Raw genomic sequence first — 20857 nt, 5'->3', positions numbered from 1 at the left:
CCACTTCTGACATTGTTTTACAGGAGCATGAATTATTTAAGGGATATAGAAAAGTAGTAACAGAGCATTTGTGGCTTACTGATAGCCCAATTCAAACCAAGATCACTGAGAAGCCAGCAACATCTTAAACTGCTGACACTGTCCACTTTGCACTAGGCCAACCTACTCTTTCTTTTCAGAAAGTCCATCCTGTTGGATATCATCAATGAAAGTTATCTAGAATAATTCTCTTACTCACACAAAGTGTGGTATGACAGTTAACAAGACTCTTATTAACAGAAGAGTCTTAGCAGAAGAGTTAACTCTTCTGTTGCTTTGCAATCTTCTAATTGGATAAAATCTGTTTAAGTGAGGAGAAAAATATTTTTATAGGAAAGACTACTGTATTTAATACTCCAAAGAAAAAGAGATCAATTGAATATATGGTAAAACCAGGAGAACTGAAAACATTGCCAGACTTTTTTAAGCAGCCTGAAGAAGCTTGTCTTTTCCAGTAACTGTTTGAAGGCCCACACCAAGACCCTAAATGACCACGTCCCAGAGTTGCTTTTTGCTGATGATGCCGCTCTCACTGCTCACACAGAAGCAGCTCTGCAGCACATAACATCCTGCTTTGCAGAGGCTGCAGAGCTTTTTGGTCTGGAAATCAACTTGAAGAACACAGAAGTTCTCTACCCGCCTGCACCACAGGAAGACTTCCATCATCCCCACATCCCCATAGGCAAATCAGAGCTTAAGTCAGTCCAGCAGTTCAGCTGTCTGGGATGAATTATTTCCTCAGACACCAAGATAGACAAAGAGATAGACACCAGATTAGCAAAGGCACACAGAGCATTCAGAAGACTTCCTAAGAGAGTCTGGAGCAATAAACACCTGAAGAAAAGTACAAAGCTTGGTGTCTACAGAGCCATTGTACTGTCTACTCCTTTATATGGGTCTGAATCATGGGGCATCTACTGCCACCACCTGTGACTCCTTGAACACTTCCATCAGTGCTGCCTCCGTACAACCCTAAACATCCACAGGTGACTGTGTGACCAATGTCACTGTCCTTGAACAGGCAGGGGTCACCAGTACTGAGGCCATGCTACTGAGGACACAGCTGTGCTGGGCAGGGCATGTCTCCAGGATGGAGGATCACCACCTCCCTAAGATCCTGCTCTATGGTGAACTTCCCACAGAGGAGCCCCAAAGAGGAGACACAAGGACTCCCTAACCAATCCCTCAGCTTTGGCCGTAATGACTGCCATCAGTGATCCACTCTGGCCTCCAGTCAGGAGACATGGAGACAACATGATCCATAACACTGCTGCCTCCTTTGGGAACACCCAGAGAATCAGTCTGGAGGAGAAAAGACAGCAGAGGAAGAACAGTGCCTTGGCTGTCCCCTCACAGGACACTTTCTGCTGGGCCTTTTGCAGCCACACTGCCTGTCCCACATCGGCCTTATCAGCCCTCAGCGTGCTGGCAGCAAGCCTGGGGGGAGCCCTGCTGAAATCTGCATGCTCAAAGCCAAGCAACGAATGAATGAATGAATGATATTTAACCATGAACACTTTAAGATGGTGAGTGATGTTAAGTTGCCTGAATAACCTCATTTTTAAAGTCACACTTGACTTTCCGTTTAATTTCAAAAAACAGTTGAAAAATATTAAAAATATTAAAAAAAAAAAATCCCAAACGAAGATTGAATACTGTGAGAGTAATCATAAAATGGTACTGTAGAAAAGCCAGGTTATCTAGGAAGCTTGTTTAAGAATTAATTGGACAATTTTAATTTATTTTATCTATTTTCCCTTCACCAGTTTTGTTAAGCTGTTCTTCAGGGAAGATGAGGAAGCTTTTAAGAGTTAGAAAGACTGAAGTTTTCTCACACCTATGCCCATTATTTTTGTTTCTAGCCATTATTTTGGTTTCTAGCCAAAGTTTAGCTTAATGTGTAGAATAGGGATGATCTTAATTATATCAGTAAGTTATTAAGTAGATTAGTTAATATTTGGACATTACCTTGACATTAACTAGTGATTATAAATATCCTGATTACTTTCAGTCACATAAACTAGTACAAAAAGTGTTAACATTAAAATTCAATTGCAAGGGTCATAAAAATAAATTCACTGTAAAGCTTCATGGGTTGCAAAATATCATACAATATCAAAACTGAATTCATTATATATCAATACTGAGGTCATTATATAAAAGAAAGAAAAAATATGTTAGATGAGGACTGCACCTTGGTTTTGTAATGGTGCTCAAACACCACCAGCAACATCACCATGGCCAGACAGCCCAAAGGCACAGATAACACTGAAGCTGGAATGCAAGCAAATTTGCACTAAGCCCTGCACAATTTGGTATAAAAGTCTTTTCAATAAGAAAAAAATTATCCAGCATAGACATACTTTTTGTGGTCTGTACAGTTTTGTAACATGCTATTTTCTGTTACTCCTTTAATTTATACTTTTGGTGATATATGGGATTTAAGTGTTTGCAGTCCCACAGAGTGCTTTGATTCAAACAAAAAGACTTAATGAAAACAATAGGTTAAGAACAGTATAGCAGATTAATAAATGAGTTAAAAAGTTACGAAGCCAAGTTATTGGGGAACCTTTTAAACTTTATATTTTTCTGTATACAAAAGTGCACACACATGAGCCCAGCAAAATAGCTGACCATAAGGTCAAGTTTCATTAACAGGACTAAAAGAACTCTCTCAAGACCGTTGAAACATAGCTAAATCATGTCTTGCTTGGCAAAACAGGCAAAAAACTTTTTCAGTACTTACATCAAAGGTGGGTGTGCTTTTCTGGGAACTCTGATTGCATGGTTCTCTGAAGCAGTCAGTGAATGGAAGCAGAAGGCCCATGGCAATAATACGAGAACACAGTTTTTCTGCTTCTTCTTGTGGTGCATTTTCCTGCTGGCTGAAGAGCTTTTCCAGCAGAGTACGTCCTGCCAAGGTGATGACACAGATCAATAAGAATTTGTAAGTGTCTATGGAACACCAGATTAAGGCATTACAATATGTACTGAAAATCTTAACTATTAGAAGTAAAAATATGAAATAAAAATTGTATTATGATAAAGTATTTCTATATAATATTTTGAACTGATCTGTAGCCTGATTAATTAGGATATTTTATAAAATATACATGTATTGCCTGCACTGTAGAGTAGGACAAAAATGATGGGATGCTATTGTAACATCAATTTCCTATTCATATTATACAATTGTCCTGATGGGAAAACTGAGATATTATCAAGAAACAAAAAACTTTTTCCGGGGTCTCTAATAATTTATAAAGAATCCAGTCTCTCAATTCTTGGAATGAACCTTTTTTTTTAAATAAATATCATAAAATTATCAGAGCCTTTAAGAAACTGTACTATATTTCTTTGGAGAAACTCTCAATAAAACCTTTCCCCCAGACAATTATTTTGTTTAAAACTGTAGTTAATATAGCTCCAGAGCTGCAGAGTGCTCCAGTCTAAAATGCAGTGCTACAAGCAGCAACTCAAAAAAGTAAAACTTTTCTTGAAGAGTGAGAAAAAAGACTTATTTGTACTAGAGGTTCAGATTTCATGATTAAAGTGTTTTCTTTGTTATCTCACCAGAGCATGGCAGGAGGGCATATATAATAAAGTATATTATGGGAGACAATGCTAGAAGTATCTGTGCTGTGTGCAGTTTGACAGAAAGAGACTACAAAACCTAATTATATTTGCAAGCTGTAGTAAATTTTACAATGTAAGAGTATAAATTGCTTGATAAAGCCCTAAAATGTCAAAAGATGCCAAAGATCAGATTTACAGGATATAAATTAAGATATGAAACACATCTACTGGAAGAGAAAAGGCAAACAGTAATAAGTTGATTACATGTTTTAGTAGGAACTGGTTGTAAATACAATTTGTACTGAAATCAGAGTCTATCATCATTTTTTCCCACATACTTGCTGGAAGCCAAAGGTATTCTCCATATACTGCATTAAGAAAGCATTTTAGTGTCATTTAAACTAGAATAATAGTAATAATGATAATATATTGTTGGGGGGTTTTTTCCAATACAAGTACAAAATCTCTGAATGTTCATTTTATTAAAAATTAGAATTTCCCAGGATTTTGAATATAATAAAAAATATAATTCTTTTCAAACATCTGGGGACAATTTTAAAAGGAAATTGTAATTAACATTTAGGCCAAAGTTTCTGTGTGATTTTAACTTCATATGACAATAGGGCCTAAAATAAAGAATAGAAATTTCTTCTAAAAATTTAATCCAAGATTTTCCTCACCACACCTAAAGATATGATAATTCTGAATTGCAGGTCCAAGTTTCCTAGAGTTTCATTAGAGACAATACAATATATTCAAGGGCATAAGCCATGGAATAAACCTGTAAAATACACAAGTTGTTTTATGTTTGCCCATTAGTTGCCTCTATTCCTTGGTTAGAGAAAAGAGAAAAAAAAGAGAAGAAAAAATGTTATGCACAACTTTTGAAAATAAGATTTGATTCTTTGTTTTCTTTTTTTTTTCTTTTTCCTGGATGTTTCAAAATTTAAATAATCTCATGTTTATAGAGTCTTCTGGACATTTAGAAGCATAATGGCCCCCTCCCCAACCTATTAGCTTTAACCTAATTAACAGGAATAGTACTCATAAATGACAAAACAGGAAATGAGGCTTTTTTATTTTTTTCCTTAATCCACCCATTCATTTGCTAATTTGTGTAGCACTTGTTCACAGCCTTAGTTGCCATCCACTCACAGTTTAATTAGTATAGTGGTTATTACCTACCATTTCTGATCAATTATTATTTTCTAAACATACTTTAGCATTCAGATATATAGAATAAATACATATGCAAAAAAGTCACTAATGAACTTAATAGCTCTTATTGTACTTTGTATTACTTATGCCATTTTTTCCATCTGCTCTTGATGTGTTCTCTACAATATATTATCAGTCTTGAACTAAATTGGGTAGTAAAAATTATTTTATATTAGCTAGTACTTTTTAACTGCCCCACAGAAAAAAAAAAACAAAAAAACAAAACAAAAAAAAACCCCAAACCCCCAAATCTTTTAATTCAAATTTACTTTGGTCCAATTATTCTGTCCTTTGCATCAATTATTTGTTGAGTCAAAAAAGTACAGGTTCTTAAAACGAAGGTTATAATGCTTGGATGAAGCTGTGCTCTAACACAACTTGTGTGTTCCTCACAATTACTATGGAGACCTGGCAGCACACACAGAAATTTGAATTCCAGAAATACATTTTGCCTGTTCAGTTAACAGACTTTACCAAATGCAAGCTAAAAAAAGTTCAGATTTCAATGCATACAGAAATAGATGCAATGTTAATGTTGGTTAAAAAATATATATATACCTTTATCAACAATAAATGGGTTATGTTTAAAGTACTTATTGGGCAATATATTTAGAACAGAATGTTAACCAATGAAGTTTTGTACTTAGCCAGATAGGGATTATCTAAAAATTGAATGGTTACTACAGGCATCAGAACCACCCAAAGAGAGGCTGCAGCACTGTTGTCCAGAGAAGCCTAAAGCTATTTTACAAGGGAGAACATTATTTGAAAGCCACCACTTAGCTATGAAGTAGTTTCCCCATTGCTAAGGACATTTGATATTTCACCTACTTTCATGTACAAGCCAAGTGGCACTACAGCAGGACCATTCCAGGCTGGCTCAGGAAGGCCAGTGACAAACCTGTCCCTCCCTTGCTGCCCTCTGACCTAACCTGTACTGGTGTCAAAGCAAGAGACATTCATCCTCCCATCAGAAATCATGTTTTATGATTAGGCTATATTTTTATCTAGGTGTAGCAAAATACCTCTGTAACAATGGACTCCACAGATTTTTAACTACTTTTGTTTGGAATGAGAATTGGTTTGCCAGCACCACATCTATCTGCACTATACATGCTTGGAATTAATTCAAATTAAAATGACTTGGTGTCTATATGTGTGAAATTGACTGTACAGTATTAATCCCTAAATCTATTCCTGAAATAGTAAACCCAAAATCACATATCTATTTAATACATAGGCTAAATTCCAGTCAACTTCAAATGCAAGATTTTGAGCTACAATTTTTCATCTTTGATTTATAAATAAAATGCAGGAGAAACAGACTTTTTCCTCAGACATTGTTATTCATCCATATTCATAACTTACATGAGATAATACCTGAATGTGTTCTCAATAGGTGAAGACAGTTGTAAGTAACCTGGAATTACTGAATGATTAATGATTTCATAATTACTAAGTGATTAGCTTATTTCTGTTAGAGGGATTTAAATGCAATGGTAAAGTGAATTCTCTTAATTGCCCTTGCATGCCATGAAAATAGAAATGAACAAAGATCTCTCCCCTCTTATTTCTCTTTTCCCCACTCAAAGGTTAAAGAGTGTTAAAGGTTTAATGCATTTTTGTGTATTTTAAACAACTTTTATTCCCCCAAATCCCAGGTAATTAAGTTCCTGGAGCCTATTCTTACTCTTCCTCTAGGTATTTGTTTGGTGGGGAATAAGAGTTGTACCAGGTTTTGAATTAGTGAAGAACTGCAGTTAATTTTCAACCTTAGATCAAATCAGTAGTCTGAAGATCCTACCAAAACCCTCCAGCAAATAAGAGAACTCTAAGCTCATAAGTTATTTAGGAGTTTAGAATGATTTATTAAATCCCAGTAAGGGTTAGAATGACTTTTTATTTTCTTCCAAAGGGTTAAAGAATTAATAGACTAAAAGCATGGGAATATGAAGTTTGGAAGTAGTAGGTAATCTGGCCTCTGATGGTTATTTTGTGATGCATTTGGTACTATAACTCAACCTGGGTCTTCTCACTCAGCTTCCAAATTCTATCTCCATGTCATATGCCACTTCCTCCCATTCTCATTAAGATGAAGCACTCTGGTCTCCTGTATGGCATTATAGATCTTTAGCCTATCACCATGAACAAGACTTCAGTAACATTCTTTAAAGCCACCTCTGGCAACAATTAGAGAACACGTAAGCTATTCACTGCAGAATTAAAATACAGAAGTCCCAGTATGGTTTCCATTCATTCAGTCTCCCTTTTTGAAAAAAGCAGGTAATTGTTTTCTTGAATAATCATTTTCAGCTTCAGATTTACTGTAACCATATTTACTCAAATGCAAAGTTATTCCACAAACATGATTTCATGTAGTAATTAAATGCTGAAAAATATTAACTGCTAAATATATATATAACATGAACATAATAGTTTAATAATGTCACTCAGCACTGGCCTGACAGAGTTACAGGTTCTCCTTTGGCTTGGAGAGGTGTCTGTGTTTATGCATGATGCCTCCTTCCATATGGGAGCAACTGCTACAGACCTTGGCTGTCAGTACTGGTTATCTGAACCAATTTGTCTGTGCTGACCTGGACTGAGTCAGTTTTGATGGCAGAGGCTGCCAGTTTTAGAAGGAAGTACATTTGGTCTTTCTATTACAGTTACCTAGTATTCTAAAGCAAACTTTTTCCTTCTCAAGCAGACAAATATAAGGATCTACATGCTTCTGAAATGCAGGTTTGATTGCCTATGGACTTATTGCGGATTGCATGTGCAGTGCTGCCCACAGAGAAAGAACAGGCAGATCCCAACTCATGAAATTCACTCTGTATCTCTTTTCCTGTCCAGTCTGCCTAAAAGACCAACCTTTCAAAAAGCAACAAGGCAAGCAATAAAATCCTTAAGAAACCAGCATGTCTTTGTTGGCTTTGGATTTATTTAAGTACCAAGCTGAAGGAGAGGGACAAAAACAATAAAGAGAAACAGGAGAAAACTCCAGTAGTCACAGACATACTTGAAAAGCCACACATGCATGTACTGAGGCCCTGAACTACCACAGAGCTTGAAACAATATTTCCCTGAGGATTGTGCTGTCACAACCTCACATTTATCTTTAAAGATGTGTCTCCGATCCTCCTTATGCTGCATTTGCAAAAGCCCAGGAGCACAGCTGTCACTGAGCACAAGTTCAGATTAATGATCCAAATGAGTTATATTCCAAAAGCTCCCTCTTCTGCTGGTCTTCCACATTTCTTTTCTCTGACAACCAGACCACTACACCACACTTCCACCATTAGCACAGAAGCGGCATCAGCACATCCTAAACTACGCAGACTGAAGACAGACCTTCAGTTTTAATTTTTCCCAATGCAGAGTGAATGGTTTCAGTGTTCTGCTAGTCCTGAATACCCCACAAGGATCACATCAAGGATTAACAGTGACTCATGCCTGTACTGCTTACATCTTCAAAAACCAAAATCAGCTTTGCCCTCTTTTCCCCACTTTATTCTTTCCCTCCCCGGATTCAGTGAGATCAGAAACACACACACAGCAAAGCAATTTCATAAGCTTTGAAGTCAAAAGTACTACAGGAAATTCTCTATTTTAGGGAGTCAGGACGGGGAAAAAAAAGGAAAAGGAAGAAGATAAGGGCAAATGGATATATTTCCATTTGCATGTCTTCTATTAGTCTTATAAGTTATAAAGAGGCAATTGTAGCCTTATTATGTTTTTTCAGCTCACAAAGAATTGAAATTGTGAACACAGTTATGTAAATGTAAAACAAAACAAAATCCAACCAAACAAATAAACAAAACAAAAAAGGAAAAAAAAAAACCACAAAAAAAAACCACAAAAAAAAAAAAAAAAAAAAAAAAAAAAAAAAAAAAAAAAAAAAAAACCAGAGAAAATGGGGAAAAAGAAAAGCCAGTTCCAATGGCATTTAAAAGACAGGAGATTCTAAAGATTTCTGCAAACACATATATCACTAAAACATTAATTCCTTCCAGTTTTTTTCATGGCTTCTTTTCTACATATCCTATCATCAAAGTCAGATCTACATCAGGCCTAAATCATCTGGCACAGCACCTGAATTATGCAGCACCAAACATTCCCCAGAATGTCAGACATTTCCTAGGGAAAATCAATCACTCTTCATTTTCACCTTTCCACTGTTTAATATACTGCCCTAGGTTCTAAATATACAAAGCACTGAGTGGTAACTGTTTTACAGATAAAATTAATACTTCAGTGATCAATATTATTAGATTTCTTAGCATTTTAAAATTTCAAGTTTTTCATCTAACCTGTAGCATATAGCTTAAACATAATATGCAACAGACAATGGCTGAGAAAGGTTCTCAAAAGTGCACGTGGAACTTGGAGAATGGAACAGAGGTATAAATCTCTATTGTAGTCATTTCTTCTACTCTTTAAATAGCAAGTTTGAGTCCTGCATAAATACATATGAAATATATATTTGCACCAAATAAATAAGTAAATAAATAACATTAGTCTCTTGCTTGCTTGCCACGTCTAACTTGGGAGATTATACCCAATATTCCAGGAGCACAGACTTAATTTATTTTAATTTTACTACAGAGTTTCTAATAATTCTCTGCTGATTTAGTCTGGGAAACTGTTCCACATCTCTCAACCTGTGAGGTTGTTTTAGCTGTTTCTTTTCTCTTTTTTCCCCCTCCTTTTTTTAGAGGGCATGAATTTCAATTGAGAGAGATTTTCCTACACCTACATGATAGTTTTCTCACAGCCTAGCCACATAAAACACAGAACACCCATCAAGCAATAGGCCTGCACACTACCCATGGTTTCACAAAAAAAGAATATAAAAAATTTAATCCTTCTACTATGAATAAACACAAAGTAAAATATAAGTTCAATTTCCAGGCAACATAAATCTTAAAAATGACAAAACTTGTCAATTTCTAGGGTTGTGGTACAAATTTCTATAATTCCATCATAAAGACATTTTCTTTTGTTTTAGTTATCAGTGGAATAGCTCATGTCTGCAATCACTGCTTGTACACATACATATGTTCCTAAGAAAAAAATCCCAGAGGTTATATAATGATGTCTCTATAAATTTTTATTGTATATTATCATATTTTATATATATTAGTTTTTTCTTCATATATTTTTATATATATAGTATTTGGAATACTACTAAAGTTAGGGATGTGTAGAAGTGCTGGAGAGGATTGTCCTTTCTTACGTTCTGTCTCCATATTTCTCATTCTCTTGTCACCTGGATGGCATGAACTGAACTCACATATCTTCAATTCTAAGTCAAAAGCAGAAAGTGTATCTAAACCAGAGAATCAGGAAAAAGATATACATCAGCTCTTTCTCTTTCTGCACCTCCAATATTCTGTGCCTGCCTACACACAGTTGAATGTAACTTCAAAGTCACAAATATTTTAATAAACTCCAGAGAAGAATGCATTAATTGATGGATTGATTTCATGTATAGACTCTCCAAACAACTAGAGTAAAATTATCAATTAGTACTTTCATATCTGTCAGTCCTGTATCTGATTTTCACAGTAAACAGCATGGCCTACTTTTTCCAAGCTGTCTGAATGTCTTGAAGCCTCATTCTCCCTTCCTTAACACCTTTACACCATGCCACCTTTTTGTACCCTCTGTTTAAAACTTTCCATTAAAACTCCTGACTAGCTCTAAGTTAGAACCACCATAGGTCAACCACTTTGAAACTCAAGCAAGTAACTTTTATCCTCTTATTTTAGCCCCACAATTACCACAATTTAATTAAACACATTCTGCAAGAGACACATTGTGCAAGAGAGCTTGAGTATCACTGAGACTCATTCTAAAACTTCGCTTGCTGCTGCAGTCAAGACAACTAAAATTCCCTGGTTCATTTGCAATAAAGACACCATAACACCTTTCTAAAAAGCAAGCATCCTAACTTTGCTTATCACCAGACCTTCCAGACAGTACTTTTAGAGTTCTTGCAGATTAGCAAGTCTCAAGCCTTCTGTCATGAAATTTGGCTTCCATAGTGACTAAGATTTTACACCTTTCCCTCCTCACTGAATTTTCTGATACATGACACATCTATAAGAGAGGAAGTCAAGAAAAAGTATTAAACTATGTTTTCATCCCTACCTTTCACTATATATATTTTTAATATGTTTATATGCATATATTTTGTATAGAGAGTGAAAGGTAAGAATACGTCTTGTATGTCAATAAACATATTTCAGAAGATGCTGTTTTTAAATACCAAACAATTCCCCAGCTATGATACATCAGTGTCATTACAGCACAAAAATGCCTTTCTAAAAATATGGACAAGATGCAGCCTCCCACATTCCATGGCATGTCTCCTTTTGCTTTGATTTCTCCCCAGGTTCCAATGCATTTTTATTGCAGACTACTGAAGTACATTACCAAAGCTTTCCTAATTATAGTGGATTATTCTAAAAGAGAATCTATAGGTGTCTTTTAGGTACCATATGCACCTTTGGCAACTTTCATATTGTGTTTTCCAGGTGCTTAGGTTCCTCTCAGCAAGTATTTAATTCTGCCCATCTTTACCCTTTTAGTTTCTGTGGTGATTTGTGATGTGAAGGCAGCATTCTGTGCCAGGTTCTCACAGGCTGGTGGAAAGCCACAATTCTTTCTGTCTAGCTCTGCAAACTAAGAAGCTCCTCTGATGCCTTTTTGAGCAGCTATTACTAACAGCATCTTTTGTCAGTGCAAACTGATACACACTGTTCTTTACAACCCAGTTTTGTAAAACATCTTTAATTTCCAATGTTTCTGCATTTTCTTTGACATTTAAAGCAATCTGGCCCTTCTCTACCTTAGAAGTAAATCCAAATATTTGCTCAAGCAGCTACAGGTCACAAAACACAACTGAGCTTGCAGGCCTCCAAAGTGGGACACAAATAAGGCATTTCTTTCCACCTACTCATTAGAATCCCAGCATCCATTAGCTTGCTTTCCTCTCCAGGACCTCTGCACCCAAAGCCTGACAATCTCCTCCAACTGTAATAAGTGACTTTTAAATATTTATCACAATGTACAAAAGCTTTTTTCTTTGTATCTATAAATGAAAGAAAGGTAAAAATGGAAAAAAGGGGAAAGGTAGAAAATCAGAACTTCATCCCATGAAAAAGAAAGATAAATATATGCACCTCTATATATGTGTGCAGCTATTCTCTCTTAGACTGCACTTGAATAAAACCTAAGGATGTCTTCCTTGCAGTAACTGGACCTTCATGTTTTTCATTGATGCAATCAAACATTTCCCTTGACAATTTCTCAGCATACTGTCTTGATTCTTTGCACAGCAAAATAGTGTTTAGATACACACCCTCTATTATGAAGGCAATGTTTTTGATATTTTTTTTTTTTTTTAAATTAAAACCACCTTTTCTTCCATGACTGTTAGCTGATGTTAATGTAGTTAATTATAATGCTACTGCAGCATTAACTTCCTTTGTACAGTGATTTTTTCCTAATCAGTGCAAGGAAGAAGATAAGATACCACCTATTTTTCCCCTGGGACATAGTACCTACTCTATGAATCTTCAAGGGACAGCTGAGCTAGATCACAGCATCAAATAAACTCTATAATGAAAGCTACCTCCTGTAATTAGATCCACTGTAAAGTTACCTATGGTTCCTTCTGATTCAAATTCACAACAGATTCAGAGCTCTGGCTTGCTCTTCTGATAAATTTCATACAGATCCTGAGACCAAATAGTATTTACTTTGACTAAAAAAAAAATGTCTCAATGATAAATCTCATTTGTGGTTGGGCTTTACTGCCGCTGTTTAGCTGCTTATGTCTTGACATATGCATATGTCTTGATTGATTATTAAATTTTTAAGCATTTTTGTACTTATTTGTTTCCATTTAATTTTATTTATATTATAATTTACTTTTACAACTACTATGCTGTTTATACATCCACACATGTAGTCTTATAACCCACCTTATTGTTGCAAACCTTCTGGCTTTATGGGTTCTATCATCTGTACTACTGCAGGTGATGTTCTCTACTGCAGTAATGTTCTCTATCTGACAATAAAGTAAAGTTTAACAACAGAAAGCATTGCTCTCCTCCTGTTCATCGTAAGAAATCCTAAGTGTTTCCAGCAATGTGAAGGAAACTTACTCAGGACAGCAGAAATTTGAAAATAAAATGAGGAACAGTCATTCTGCACTTAAAGTAATACAGGTCACCTCATCATCCCTGACTTCCCTTCCATGAAGTGCAATGTAGGAATTCAAGATGCTGTTGGAGCTTAAAAGAAATAATAGAAGAAATAAAAATATAAGTATACTAGAAAAGAAAGAAATAAAACAGAACTCCTGAATCCACTTAGCTGCCTTTTCTGAAGCCCTCGATGAAATGCAACTGGCCTTGAATTATCATATGAAGAGGCATGAATGAGGTGGCACAATGTAAAGCCCTCACATCCTTCTATAACCTTCCTTTCACAGCTTCTCACTGCTTCTGTCCTGTTTCCTTTGTACCAAATAGTACACTTCAGAGCAAGTTTCCAGAATTTTTTATATTTCACCTAGCCCCTGTAGAATGATGCTTTTAAGTGTACCTAAAAATAATCAAAGTCACAGAAACACCTACACATGGATGCTTCAACACCTCTATTCCTTATATAAGTTCAAATTCTGGCAGGAGTGGTTTAAGGAATAGAGCTGGCCATATCCTGAGCTTGGTTAATCTACAGACCAAACACCTTGACTAATTAGTATTTTTACAATTTCTATCACCATGAATCACATTAGGAATTGATCCCTCATATACAGGAGCATTAAATATTCCTAGATATGATCTTTAGTTCCAAGTGTAATTTTCTTTAGGTATGACAGCAAAGAGAAAAAGGTGAGGCCTACTTCAATTAATATGTTTTTTCTGCAAAGAAGCCTTAACACAGTTGAAAAAACAAACCAAACAAAATTAATCAAGCAAATAGACAAACCACCCCCCAAAGTGATAGATAATTTATAAGTAGTTTAAAAAAATGAAAGCACTGTTAGATCCAATAGATATATTCAGACTAGAATTCCATACAATCCTTCCCCTTGGAGTAACCCACTGCTCTTTTCACACACACACAAAAGAAAACACTACAACACTGAAGCACACAATTTCCTTTAATGATCAGTTCTAGCCAGATCTGATACTACTGGTACTGTGTCTCAGATGGAAGCAGAGTTGCATGGGTCTCCAGCTCTAAACTCTGCCTTTGCACCCCCAAAAGAGCCCATCAGGCAATGCAGACAACACATTCCTTCTCCAGATGTGAGTTAGGCTGCCAGACAGGATTCAGAAAGTGGCTTCTGCACAGAAGGAGCTTGTCTGAGAGAAGCAGTCACTCAATCCCATGACCAAAATCTGCTACTCCCAATGAAGTTCTAGATCAAGATTAAAGCACAGATCATGAGACCCCACGAAAACAACCCCGTGGCACCAGTGCATTCCAGTGACATTACTCATGTTGCTCCAATTCACATTTCAGTGCTGTCATAGAAGCAGTAAAGCAACTTATAGCAGTCAGCAGTCTTTCAGTAACATATTGCAGTCCATTTTCAAACACACTTCACTATAGTTAGAAGTGCAGTATTGCAGCCTTGCCTCTGGCCTATCCCCTCAACCCCAGGTTTGGGTCTACTAGGCAAAAAGAGAGGATCTTTCCCTTTGGATGCTTCCTAGCTACACGCAGTGTGCTTCCTGACCTCCTATCACATGCAGGGTTGCTGTTGGGCAGGTCCCTTGGTTAGAGGAGGCTGCACTTTCCTGCCATCTGATAAAAGAAACATTGGTATTGCTGCTAACAAACAGGATCAGTGAAACAGTAAACCATAAATAACAGTTGCATAATGAACAGACTCCTCAGGATGCCAATAGATACAAATCCATATTGTGTGCATCATCACATGAATCAGAATGGAAAAAAAAAAAAAAAGAAAGAAAAAAAAAAAAAAAAAAAAAAAAAAAAGAGAAAAAAACCACCATCACCCAAACAACCTTTGAAAAACATCTATAAAATCTACTCTATGTCTCAGAAACAAACTTTCATCCTCTATTTCCAAGTTTTCATATATTTATCTACACTAAGACCTTTGTACATGCCTGCAGATGCTGCACTGGAACTTCACGTGGGCCCAGGTGACACCAGTGCAGAGAGATAAAGTGACCTTTGCAAGAAACAGGCCAGCACTCCTGGGAAATCAGACAGGGACCAGAAGCACAGAAGCACAGGACTGACTTCAGGTTTTGTTTTATGGTAACCAAGACTTTGTTTTGTTTGTCTCCTGTTTATAGCTGCAGCGGGAAAAATACAAATCTCTGAAGATAAATTTAAAGATAAATTATCTGTTTGAAACAAATTCATGAAAGAAATGTGTTACAGCCAGCCAACAGAGATTAGAAAAAGCATGGGTTTTGTCTGGGTCGAGTTTAATTACCAGCTGGGGTAGCTGATGGGACTCTTAAATTCAGTTTATGTAACAGACACCCTTGCTAGCTCCTCTGCAATCACTGCTTCTCAAATTAATGCTGAGATAAACTCTCTTTTATTAATTCAACCTATTAGCTCTTCAATTTTAGATATGGTAATACTTGAAAACATCACTTTCATTTTCTCCACCACGATACTTCTCTGTTTTTAGTGTAAACCATTCATTGCCATATTCTGAAGACAGAGAACCAACCCTGTTCATTCATGTTCAGCTCTTGTCCTCCTGGGATCAAAACAGAAAGGCCACGGCTCCACTGTGCATCAAGTAATCTAGAACTTGTAATTACTGTCACTACAGTTTCTGATACAGCTAAAATAATACATATAATGCATCATAAAATAAATAGATCCAATGCCTGAATAACAAAATGCAAATTAATTTATCTTCACTCTGTTCTGAGCCATTGCATCAAATCTGAGATACCAGACTTCACTTATTTCTTATATAAAATTAAAGTCTCTACCATTCCAGCTGTTGGCTTCCACCTACGTTTCACATTAAAACAGCCACAGAAGAGTTCATCTGGATCACTGTGAAAACCAAAAGGCACACAGCCAAACCACAACAGGGTGCAAAAGTAGGCCAGTCATCTGCTCAGAACCTGCTGTCATTAAAATCAATGACTAAAGAGTTGTGGAATATTTTACTTGATTCTAGTTAGAAATGCAGAACAACACTGCAGTCACTGCACAACAAGATGGGATTTAATGCCCTAGGCAAGTAGCTGCCTTTTTTTTTTTTTTTTTTCAACATAGAAATGATGCTCTATAAAGAATTTTATTTCTAGAAGCCTGATGGCAATCCCCAAATTGATGCATCTGATGCATGCAATTAAAATACAACATTTTTCAAAAGCAGTATGCAAATGAAAACAAAATTATTTCTGAAATTGTTGCTGTGCAGACTCATTTAATAAAGAGGCCTTTCTGTTCTTACAGCAATAACAGTCTTTGGGAATACTAATGTTAAGTCTGATTTCCCTTTTTCATCTACACTGTTGTTATTTTTATGTTCTTGGTAATTTTCAGCTAGGAAATATATTTCTAAAAATAAGAATGATTAAAAAGAGATGAAGTGCTATCATGTCACCTCCAGTTCCCCCATTTCAAGCTTTATCTGCATAAACTGAAAGGTATCATTGTCCTCTGTCTGGAAAGACAGCTGGTATGAACATGCAAATGAGGGTCACTGTAATTTCCATAAGAGACAGAAACTACTGTTGCATTGGACTTGGGTCCCTTCACAATAGCAGTCTAAAGTGTTGGTGGGAAAACACAATAAAATAACAACAACAAAAAAAGGATAAATCCAAACCTTGTGAGAAAATGTGAAGAAGTCTGTCTCCTGAAAAACAAGTCTCTAGAAAGTAATTCCATGCTCTTGAAATTTGGCACAAAAAATTTATTTCTGTCATTGTACCACCAAGAAGAAAGTCTAATTACTGATGATGCAATATAAAGCTTTGCTCTATGATTTGTTTACAAGCTTTCAAATGCTGGTAACAAAAGAGTGATTTTTAGATGCTGTAAAACTGAAAACAGTGATCAGCTCATATTGTAAAACTTTAGATAGGGATGTCAGAAATTAAATCTAAGAAAACAGGTGGAAGGGTTTAATAAAAATAATTTTTTAAGAAGAAAAAAAAAAAAAGATTCAACTCATTTCACAGGGGCTTGGCTTTTCCTCAGTGCTGAAAACTCAAAATTGAAATTGGGTATTTCTACAGCATGACAATATTTTTGTGATTTGAATCTGGAAAACAATGTCAGTGTTTTACCCAAGTATTTCAAACTCCTGGAGTTGGCTGCTGTGCAAAAAGGTCACTAATTTTAATTTCTGTCTTCAGAGAGGTCCCTTCACCACTATTACCAATGTCAATTGTAGAATGTGCACAAAGACAACAACTATGAATGGAAACTATTACAAGTTATACCATTTTAAAAATCTATAATATATACAAAAATAGTATCTTTATGCAAAACTGTTGATGGCTTAACTGTTCTCTTAAATGTGATTTTAAAAACATGTCATTGCTCCCTTGATAAACCAAACTGGTTTTTTAGTTTTCATAAAAGCCAAGAGAATTCTCACTTCATTTTTGCAGACAGCTCCAGTACATATGATTACTGTGCCCATGTATCTAGAACAGACTTCTATTCAAAACAAACCTGTTTACAGATTCAACTTCTTAAAACTTTTAACAGGTGCTCATAGGGCATATTGTCTGCATTCTTAGTCCTATAGTTGTCTTCAGTGAACAATAAATGGAATATGTTTTCTGAGTTTCCTCTGTATAGATGCCTCCTATGAGGCAGAGGCCTTGGGGATTTGTGAGTACATTGGCTTTATATTGTAACTTCAGATAGAGGAAGAGAGAAGTGGAAAAACCCTTGAAGCTTAGGAAAGTATAGCCATATATTCACACTATTTCTTTTATAAACTCTATATCCCTATGCTTTTGTGAGAGGATGCAAGTTGCACAAGAGGCAAGAAAAAAGAATGCTTTCCTGACTAAGTTACTTTATGTAGCCTGAGCAACAGCCTGCCACAGCTACCAAATTGTATTACCCCATTTCCCTTCTCTTCTCCACTTGATGCTGCCTTGGAAAGTCATTAACATTTTTTTCTCCTCTTTTCCCCTCCTGAGGGTGACACTGATTCCTTTCTGTAGTGCTGTCCATCTGTGCTTGCACGGCTTTTTCCTTTCTGTATTAAGCAAATCCTCATCCCTGACTCATTCTAATACCAGGTGCAGCTCAAATATTTACAGTGCAGCAGAACACAGCCCTGTACAAGAAAACCCCAAACAGGATCCCAGTTACAGAAAGCTTCACATCTCAAAGGTCTATTTATGCAGAGAGCTGCTCTGCCTACAACAGTGCAGCTCTTAGCATTTTTCAACAAGAATAATTTAAGGCACCCAGCCTTTTCCTGCAGGATTTAGACAAAGGAGGAAAGCAGAAAGAAAAACTTCAAAGAGTTATGCACTTCCTTTACTGGCTGTACTGCCAGGCTGACACTGAATAGAGAGTCTATTCTTGCTAATGAAATGTGACTGTGTTTGTAAGATCAGGCCTTCAATTTTAAACTGTCAGCACAATAAAGACAACAGTACATGCAAAGAACTTAACTAAAGTATTTTAAATATCTTTTCAAAAAATGTCTGGAAAAAACCTTAATACATGTCACTCACCTGAAAAGACATTGGGAAATGTCTCTGTGGAAGCCTGCACCCCTGAGGACTTTCTTGAATGAGTCAAAGGCACTCTTTCCGTTGGAAATTTCTCTCTAAACCCCTTGTGCTCCAAGTAGCCTGCAGAACCCACCTTCTGTGTTATTTCACATCTGTGATTAGATACCTCTTCTGTCCAGTCTGCAGAACGACTAAAGAAACCTGTCAAACTAGCAGACCTCTGCTTCTTGACTGAGACTTTTTCTTTAATAGGGAAGGACTCCTGCCTCCTTGTAAAAAGTGGGCTCTGGGATGGGGAGGGAGATGGGGAATGGTTGGGAGAACTCAGTTGCCTAGTTGTGGTTTTGATGTAGCAAGGATTAATTAGATAGGGCTTAAAGCATCGGGAACCAAGCGTCTGACTTCCTGCTGTCTCCTCAGAGGATAAAATGCCATTTTTCATTTCCATGGATAAATCACCATGCAAGTCCTCTTGACTGGTTGACAGGGTGTGTTTCCCTTCCTGAGTTTCAGTGGCATGATCACGTCCTGTATCTGAAATAACATTCTGCAAATCAACAGCCTGCACTTCAGTAATTTTAGCCTCAGCATCTGCTGCCGAGGTTGGAAAAAGTCGTGTGGAGCTGTGTGTCCGAGAACCATTTTCTACTGCAGTTCTTTTTAAATCACCTTCTAGTTCACCAGCTGCAGCCTCCACTCCAGCAACGAGCTGTTCCTGATCCTCAATCAATATCTTACGTTCTTGTGTTCCAAATAAGCCGTTACCAGGAGAGTCTGTGCCATTTACTTCTTTCAGTTCAGGCTCAGCTGCACAGGAGACAGGAAGGTTTTCCCCAGTTTTAGGCAATGCTGGAAAAGCCCCCTCAGTGTCTGGGCTCCTCTCTTTGTCGGTGGTAGTTACTGAAAGAAACCGTTCAAAATCTAAGGGGGCTGCTTGTGAATTAGCCATGTGTCGGCCCATTGTTTTGGTGACAAGGTCCTCAGTTCCAATGTTAATTGCCCCCTGCTGCTGCTGCTGCAGTCTAATAGCTTGCTGGATATCAGAAAGCAAATCCTCTTGTTCTGTGGCTGAATGGAAACTGTATATATCCGTATCAGAGCCAGAGCTGGTCCTTTGTCCATCCTGTGTCTCTGCAGCAGCTGGGACAGCTTCATTTCTGATTTCAAAATGTTCCACATCCGTGTCTGAGAGGCCCCCTTCATCTGCAGAGATGCTTATATCTGGAGTTTTGGTTACAATCGAATGAGTACTGTCCAGCTCTACAGCCTGCACGGCCTGGCTTTCCAAAACATCCTCCCGTGAACTACTATTCCCATCTTTAGCTTTGGACAGATTTTTCCTGATCCTCAGATTTGAAAACACCGAGGCCCTCGAGTCCGACTTCCCCTTCTTCTTACCAGATTCACTTCCTTTTGCATGCTTCCCCAGTCCCCTTCTGCTTCCCGATACCTTCTTTGTGCTCTCTGTATCCTTGGGCCCGGAGGCATCCTCTCCTCCTTCATGCACATCACCTGTATTTTTCTTTAGCTTCCCATCTTGATTCCCCATGATTTTCCGTAGCGCAACACCTTCATCAATCAAGCCATGCTCCCAGATTTCATTCCTTTGGCCTGCGGGCGAGATCCCCTCTAGCGATCCAGGTTTGTTTTCAAGCGGTGGTGATGCAAGCAAAGCAAATGCTTGCTGTGCCTCTCTCCCATCTGCTAGAGCTGCCTTTTTGCATAATGTGCTGCTTGCACTGGGCTCCGCTGGGACATGCTCAGTACAGCACTGAGAGCTGCAGACAGCTCCTTCCAATGGCTGCTGCTGACGGAGCCGCCCGCTCTCCGGGCTTTTGCTGCACTCTTGTTTCTGGGGGAAGGATTCTGTGAAAAGTATTTCCTTTATAAAAGTCACTTCTTTTTCCACGGTTTTTATTGCCTGCATTGCAAGCTCAGCTCTTCACCAAATCATTTATAATTTCAGGGCTTCGAGTCTCTGAAGGGAAAAACATTAAAAAAAAAAAAAACAAAAGTTAAAGCAAGGTATTTTAATTACTCTGCAATTGTTCTGGAATTGCTTAAAAGAATAAACTAATAACCTTGAAAAGATAAATATTATGATTATTTAATAGTTTAGAAGGTGCTTAAGCATATGCTGCTTTGACAGATTACACTGTACCTCTGGTGGTTTACATGTTTATTTTTTTAAAGGTCGTCAAAACATAGTACCTAGTTTTAAAAGGAGAGTCACCCAGAAAGTAAATAGAAGAAAGATAATAAATAAAAATTTCTTTCCACAG

General features: G+C 37.1%; 1 protein-coding gene across 1 annotated transcript in view; it reads right to left on the bottom strand.

Annotated features, from left to right (window-relative positions):
* The window catches only part of FMN2 (formin 2), a 145468-nt gene extending 124919 nt beyond the window's left edge, over positions 1-20549 (bottom strand). The window contains exons 1-2 of the mRNA XM_030447789.1: positions 18576-20549; positions 2786-2952 (exon numbers count right to left, since the gene is read on the bottom strand). Coding sequence (XP_030303649.1) covers positions 2786-2952; positions 18576-20502 — 2094 coding nt within the window. The 5' untranslated portion in view covers positions 20503-20549. The remainder of the gene's footprint in view (positions 1-2785; positions 2953-18575) is intronic.
* Between the last annotated feature and the right edge of the window lie 308 nt (positions 20550-20857).

Source organism: Calypte anna, chromosome 3, assembly GCF_003957555.1.
Source record: "Calypte anna isolate BGI_N300 chromosome 3, bCalAnn1_v1.p, whole genome shotgun sequence".
Lineage (NCBI taxonomy): Eukaryota > Metazoa > Chordata > Aves > Apodiformes > Trochilidae > Calypte > Calypte anna.
Note: the sequence above shows the minus strand (reverse complement) of the source record. Positions and strands in the feature narration are given on the sequence as shown.